The sequence below is a fragment of the Berghia stephanieae genome, chromosome 1 (assembly GCF_034508935.2).
Source record: "Berghia stephanieae isolate SIO BIC M18660-M18661 chromosome 1, UCSD_Bste_1.3, whole genome shotgun sequence".
Classification (NCBI taxonomy): Eukaryota; Metazoa; Mollusca; class Gastropoda; order Nudibranchia; family Aeolidiidae; genus Berghia; species Berghia stephanieae.
This window is the reverse complement of record NC_088360.1, coordinates 21,236,557-21,244,262: the sequence shown is the minus strand read 5'-3', so window position 1 is coordinate 21,244,262 and position 7,706 is coordinate 21,236,557. Positions and strand designations below refer to the sequence as shown.

Sequence of the window (7,706 nt, the reverse complement as noted above, 5' to 3'; positions counted from 1 at the left end):
TTCATACCTGTTCACAACTTTTAATTCGTTTGTGAAGAAAAACACAATTGAAATGGTCAAACTTTTTTAAATTGAGCACTGGCTTCGAAAAAATAAAGTCCGAGGGAGGAACTGAAAATTGGCGTGATCGGGGCATTTTGTACTTTTAAGCAAGAAAATATAATAACATAAGATAGTTTGTTAAAGATGCAAAATTTCATAGCTCTTTTTTAAAATACATTGTCCAAAATTTTCCTTTAAAGACGACATTTTGAAACATGCTCATTGCAAACTTTAGAAAAAATCAAAAATTCCTGAGGCTAGTGTTTCATTTCTAAATGATAAGTTTGGAATCGTGCCTCCAAACACACAGATCAATTGTTGTGCGAATTTGCAAAATTCAGGAAAACCAAGTTTGATGAGGATGTAACAGAGGAGAAAACAGTGGACAGACAGTGGCATGGTATCAGCCAGCTAGAGACCATGGACAGGGAGCAAAATTTCCATTACTATGAAAATTTGGCTGGGGCTGTACTTTCAATCCCCCACTCAAATGCAGACGGTGAGCGAATTTTTTCAATGGTTCGCAAAAACCATACTGAGTTTAGGTCAGCAATGTCAACAGAGACTCTCTCATCATTGATGGTGATGAAAACTCAACTGCTTGCTCAAGACTGGAAGTGTTTCTCTGTCGGCTTGGAGGATACACTCTTGAAAAAGATCAGGAGTGCTCCCTCTGATTCCCTGCAGAAATAATGCTGCATCGTGATGTTTTTTTTTGTTTGTTGCTTTAGGTCTCTTCCAACACAATTGAGGTTATTCGAGAGACCGCTTTAAACAAAAAAACAAGCAATCTAACAAAATAGTATAAATGTCAATCAAAAGCATAACCTAAAGATATCATAAGCTAAATTATAAATAACCAAGAAAAAACAGGGAGAGGATTTACAGGAAAAAAAAAATCCCCTGTCAAAAATACAATCACAAACCAAAGAAGCAGGATAGGCTAGTAAAGAGAAGAAGAAACGACATCACATCGGATCGTACACCCATGCGAACATCATAGGTATAGATTCAAGGGTGATGCTCCCATCCAACCACCCGCGCATCTGTGATGCAGCTTGTAAATATGTACATAGGTTCTTCGTATTTTGGTGAGTATAAATTATGTATTTTGCTGTAAAAGGTAGTTTTTTCGGTTTTTAAAATTAAAATCCCAGTTTTTGGCCTCACGGGTCCCAGGGTTTGCTGGTGAGAAGGTTGGCAGGTCTGCTACCTGGGTTAAGCACTTTTACGGTCTAAGAAGAGAGATAAACAGAGACTGGAAATTGAATTTAATTAAACTCAAAACTGCCAGAATGAGGAAAGTTGAGTTACAGCGCAGTCCCCTAAAAGTTGACAACAGGGGATTAGTTAATCTTTGTTGACTTCATCCTTAGGCATAGACACTTATATAACCACGCCTCTCAGACAATCGTCATAATGTAAACAGTGGCAGTGATCGGTAAGCTTAGAGAACTCCACAGCCTTTACTATTGATGGTACGTGTTTAAGTAAAATACCCACAGTTCTAACACTTGATCGAGAGAACCAACACAGAAACTATGTGTAAACTTAAACGTTTATATTAAGATCAAGAAAATCGTGTGATAACTAGTCACCTATGTAGTGGAACAAAAACTAACAACGATCAGAGAGAGGTCAATTTCATTCATGTTTTTGTTTATAAACAACCAACTATGTTTGTCTGGGCAAGTGTGAAGGTGTGTCACAAATTCCATGTTTTGATTGGTCAAAAATCTACTGGTTAATTCAAAGGAAACAAAGCAAAAGGTATAAAAGATCTGTGCATACGTCAACATCCATAACTATGTTGAGCATGCATATATATATTTTTTAAAAGAAAAAAATATATAGGCAAATAAAAAAATAATTAAATAATGAATAGGTAATGTTTGTTTTTTTAAGGGTTTTATGGCAATTTCAACACAATAGGTCATATCAGCACCAGTAAAAAGGAAGGAAATGGGATAGCAAAACATTCTAGAATGACAATTAAAAAGGGAAGACAAAGGGGAAATGGTTCATATAGGGAACATATGTTGATTCCAAGAGCACAACATCAGTGCACTTAGTTTGAGATCCCATAAAAGTCTCACCCAAACACCAGCACAAGTCCCCACTAAGAGGAATACACTCAAATGCTTACATTATATATTCAAAACAACAAATATAACAATACATAACAGAGAGATGACTTACAAGGAAAAAAATATCATCTCCCAAAATAATAATTATGCATTTGACTGTTTCCCTCCCAGCCAAGCACTACAGCCAAGGCCAAAACAGTAATCTCATTCCAAGACAAAGACAGAAAGCAAATTGTGAAACAGATATATGGGGATAGAAGACACAGTTAGGGCCACACTGTCCACTATAGGAGGCCAGGAACCCCACCCAGAAAAAATAGGTAAAAAAATGGATGAATAAAATAAATAAATAAATAAATAAATAAAAAAATGGAAAGAAATGCAAATGGATATTAAGATAATATCAAAATGACGGCAAAAGTTTTGTACACTCTGCACAAAAGGTTGAGCCTCTGAATTATAAATATGATTTATATTAATCATCATCATCATCATAGAAGGCATTTCTAATGCACCAATCCTCACTGACAGCAGGCTCTCAGCTCTAACATTTGAAAACAACAACAGAGTGAAAAGAAAAGTATTTATTCTTTCTTTGAATTGTTTGTAATTTGTCATCTCTCAAAGATCCCGCTGTAAATTATTCCAGATTTTTAAATACATGACGTTTAAAAGATTGATTTCCCATTGTCTTCATGTGAGTTAGTGGGATAAACTGGATCACCTGCAGATTAGAGCCATGAAAAAAAGTGGTAGGTTTTATATGGGACAATGAACTAGGCAAAGGTATTGTGGGCCACCTAGGTAGAATACACTGTGGGTGATGGAAGCAGTCTTGTAGATCATCCACTTTTCCCACGGCAACCAGTGCAATCTGAACAGTAGATTGGACGCACGCACTACTTATCCGTCTAGACTGTATTTCTACTTGTAACTATTGTCACGTTCAAAGATAATAGTAGTAAATCTATATAGCACCTTTTGACTAAGCCTTAAGGCAGTAGCAGTAGTAGTCGTGATGGTGCGCGGCATGTGGACTTGTAGTATGAGACTCGCCTTCAGACCAGAGGGTCCAAGGTTCAAGTCTCAATCTGAGTGGAGCACACATGAATAGTTGGAAAAGACTCTTTACTCACATTCTCTCACCATACTTAGGTGTGAAATGAGTACCTGGTAGTTAAAAGCATTGTCTCTGAAAAATTGAATTTTTGTCAGATCATATATTCATTAGATATTGCACTTTATAAAATTGAGCTTTTTCATATCGTGCAATATCCACTAAACATGCTCAAACGCTATAGATACAAGGGGCTCCTGGACAAACAGCAACACTTTACATGTAGGATGGGACATGACACCTGTGAGCAATATTACAATTTTTGAGAGACAACGCTGATAACGGACAGGTACTCATTTTACACCTGAGCATGGTGAGAATGTGACTAAAGACACTTTTCCAAGGACTCAACTATGTGTTGAGTGAGGCTTGAACCCAGGACCTTCCAATCTGAAAGCGAGTGTCATACCACTAGACCACATAGCCTCACAAAAAATCTCAAACTCAAGGCAATGTTCACTAATACCTTGTATAGCTGAAACCTTTTCTTCCATATTGCAAAAAGAGGTTATCTGAGAGACAATCCATTCCACACACTGGGTGAAGGCCACAGACTTGGTTCCTTTAGAGACAGCGTCTTGGAAAGAGGATTCTTCCAGTAAGGGCCCATCATATCTACATTAAGTAAAAACAAATAAAAGTACATCTATTCATTTATATAGCATTAATGTTAACACAGATGTACCAATGCCTTCACCCCCCTATATAAAAGTACATCTATTCATTTATATAGCTTTAATGTTAACACAGATGTACCAATGCCTTCACCCCCTATATAAAAGTACATCTATTCATTTATATAGCATTAATGTTAACACAGATGTACCAATGCCTTCACCCCCCTATATAAAAGTACATCTATTCATTTATATAGCATAATGTTAACACAGATGTACCAATGCCTTCACCCCCTATATAAAAGTACATCTATTCATTTATATAGCATAAATGTTAACACAGATTTACCAATGCCTTCACCCCCCCTATATAAAAGTACATCTATTCATTTATATAGCATAAATGTTAACACAGATTTACCAATGCCTTCACCCCCTCTATATAAAAGTACATCTATTCATTTATATATAGCTTTAATGTTAACACAGATGTACCAATGCCTTCACCCCCCTATATAAAAGTACATCTATTCATTTATATAGCATTAATGTTAACACAGATGTACCAATGCCTTCACCCCCCTATATAAAAGTACATCTATTCATTTATATTGCATGAATGTTAACACAGATGTACCAATGCCTTCACCCCCCTATATAAAAGTACATCTATTTATTTATATAGCATGTTAACACAGATGTACCAATGCCTTCACCCCCCTATATAAAAGTACATCTATTCATTTATATAGCATTAATGTTAACACAGATGTACCAATGCCTTCACCCCCCTATATAAAAGTACATCTATTCATTTATATTGCATTAATGTTAACACAGATGTACCAATGCCTTCACCCCCCTATATAAAAGTACATCTATTTATTTATATAGCATGTTAACACAGATGTACCAATGCCTTCACCCCCCTATATAAAAGTACATCTATTTATTTATATAGCTTTAATGTTAACACAGATGTACCAATGCCTTCACCCCCCTATATAAAAGTACATCTATTTATTTATATAGCATGTTAACACAGATGTACCAATGCCTTCACCCCCCTATATAAAAGCTCAAGTTTTAAGTGATCTGTCAACATTGTTGGCTCGAAAAATTATTGAAGTTATCACTGAAACTCTCAAAAAGAGTCCATGATTGAATGATTGATAGATTGTATGAATTGAATTTTATTTTTCAATTGTATTTAATGAGAAGACATTCATTGTTGAAAATAAACAAAGTAATTTGCTTTGACTTGCATACAGAAAGGAAAAGAAAAAAATATTTTAGATGGAAAAATCTATAGCACAAATTTGATGGTGGAGAATGAAAAAAATGATGATATCACTATAAGTGTTAAAGTGCTGTAATTATTACTGTCATGAATACTCAAATCCTGAAATAAAATACACAGTGATTATTGCTGACACGTCTGCCAATAAAGAAAAACGATTATTGACAACACCTGTCCGGCAATAACGATGGATGATTAAACACAGACACTTTTTTGAAACTCCGCACTTGATAGTTATTTCCATCTCGGATTCGGATATGCTGTTGGATCTAGTTTTGTGGAAGTGTGAGAATAAATTGTATTATTTCGCATGAGGAAGACAGGAAAATATTGGGTCGGTTTTGGGGCGAAGTAAACAAATCCCCAGCCATCACCAATATCCCCAAAATTATGGTCAGATTGAACAAATTAGAAACAAAAGGAGATCAATGCAGGTAGGTAGGTAGTGAAGTTTTTAAAGAAATGGTTGGTGGACCATGAACCAATTTGCTGATTAACAAGTCTCTTGCTGGATGAAAAAAAAGGCGGAATTGCCAGCTTGATGTTATCAGTTCAAAGGGTCAAAAACTTACATTTCATTGATCCATTTGCTTTTGGATGTAGCATTTGAGCACTCCTTACTTTCATCTCTTGTGTTAAATATCACTTGATATTAACTGATTTGGGACACTGGCATTTTTTCAGATTATTTGGTATTTTTCACGCTTAGTTTGACATTTTGCATAAAATCTTTCTGCCAATGTGATAAACATGTCTGCCAACATGATAAACGTATCTGCCAATGTGATAAACGTATCTGCCAATAACGAAAAGGCCAGGCTTTTGGTTATTGCCAGACAGGTGTCTGCCATAATAGTTTTCCTTGATTGGCAGACATGTCTAACTATCTACTATATAACAACAGCCAATGAAATAACAAAGCGATCTTCTACAAGAGTCTTCTTTCAAGATATAATTATGCTTCTTTTAAAAGTTTGTAGAGATCAACACAGTTTTTGTGAAAAACATCTTCATTGCAACTGGAAATTATGAGAAGAGTAAATTGAAGGGCTCAAATTAATGTAATTGTAATAGTAATGTTATTCTAGAGTAAAACAAACTCAAATCTTAATTTCTCATCAGGACAACACGAAGCGTAATTGTACATCGGGTTTACAGTCTAACTAGACCCTAAGGGCCTCTCCACTTTGGCTATCCGATGAAGTTGAAGTTGAAGCCTGTGAATGTGACAAACTGGGGAGACCTTCCAAAAGCTCCTAGTCCTAGCGATAGCATTTCTTTCAATTTGTATTTTCACCGTGGATCTTTTGTCATGTGTTTATTCAATTTGCCATCATATAGAAGCATTTTAAAAACTCTAGAACAAACCTTAATAGATTTAATGAAAGATTAAAATGTCCTAATTTGACCATTGTTTTGATTCTCGGCCGCCATTTTGATGGAAAGTATTGAACATTGAAAGATAGTGCGCAAATAGTGCAAAGCAGTCCTAGTCGTAGGTTGTTTTTTTTTTTTCTATTAGTGGTTAGCTCCAGGTCAGAGGATTTTTATTCAATTAGGGGTACTACCGCAAACTCGGGAACCCAAATAGTTTTGGGGTTTTGGGAGGGGGGAATTCTTTTTTTTTTAAAGTCTAGTGGTAGTAGTAGTAGTAGTAGTAGTAGTAGTAGTAGTAGTAGTAGTAGTAGTAGTAGTAGTAGTAGTAGTAGTAGTAGTAGGGGGTTTGGGAGGGGAAAAACTTTTTTTTAAAAAAAAGTTTTCCCCCTCCCAAAACCCCAAAATTATTTGGGTCCCCGAGTTTGCGGTAGTACCCTATTGGCTAGTTAGGGTTAGTTATAAGTTTTAGTAAATGTGATAGGGAGTTTGTTTTTCCCACTACTATTAGTAATATTAGGGCTAGTTAAAGGTTTTATTTTTCTTTTCTCGGGTTAGTTGAGGGAATATTTGAGTTGTTTCCCTTAGTACTAGGTAGGACTCGAGGACTAGGAGTAGGAGTAGGAGCTTTCCGAAGGCCTCGGTAGCCCGTTCCGTTTTATCACCAGTATCAGGCCTCTGGTTTAGTTCACAGAAACCATATTTCTTTTCTGCTTTTCATCTGGCACTTCTTTATTCCCATTTTTTATAATTATTGATGCGAGTGCACACGTGCCTGATCCACACTTTTTCTGATTTAGATAATCAAACTCAAGAGTCAGAGTCAGAGTATAGACTTAGACTTAGACTACACTATAGACACTAATTACTCACTTCTCCATACTTACACTTACCCCAAATCTTCCAGAGAATCCTGAATGTCGTTTTCCATTTTGCCCGTAAATCGAGAGCGAGTAACAGTAACAGTCGTTGCAATGTCCAATATTAGGAATCCCACCGGAGAAGGCGAGACCCAAACCTAAAACCCTTTGTCTCAATACGCAATGACAATTGCAAAGAAAAAGATGACATGGCCTTACAGAGAGAACATCATTATAAATTTGCGCATGCGCCTCTCATCCTCGCTTCCGGTGAAGTGTCTCATGCCGCTTTTAAGTAAGATTATCCTA

At 36.1% G+C, this 7,706-nt stretch overlaps 1 protein-coding gene across 1 annotated transcript in view; it reads right to left on the bottom strand.

Moving 5' to 3' along the window:
• The window catches only part of LOC144970270 (uncharacterized), a 52,306-nt gene extending 44,646 nt beyond the window's left edge, over positions 1-7,660 (bottom strand). The window contains exons 1-2 of the mRNA XM_078909735.1: positions 7,431-7,660; positions 3,713-3,861 (exon numbers count right to left, since the gene is read on the bottom strand). Coding sequence (XP_078765861.1) covers positions 3,713-3,861; positions 7,431-7,468 — 187 coding nt within the window. The 5' untranslated portion in view covers positions 7,469-7,660. The remainder of the gene's footprint in view (positions 1-3,712; positions 3,862-7,430) is intronic.
• Between the last annotated feature and the right edge of the window lie 46 nt (positions 7,661-7,706).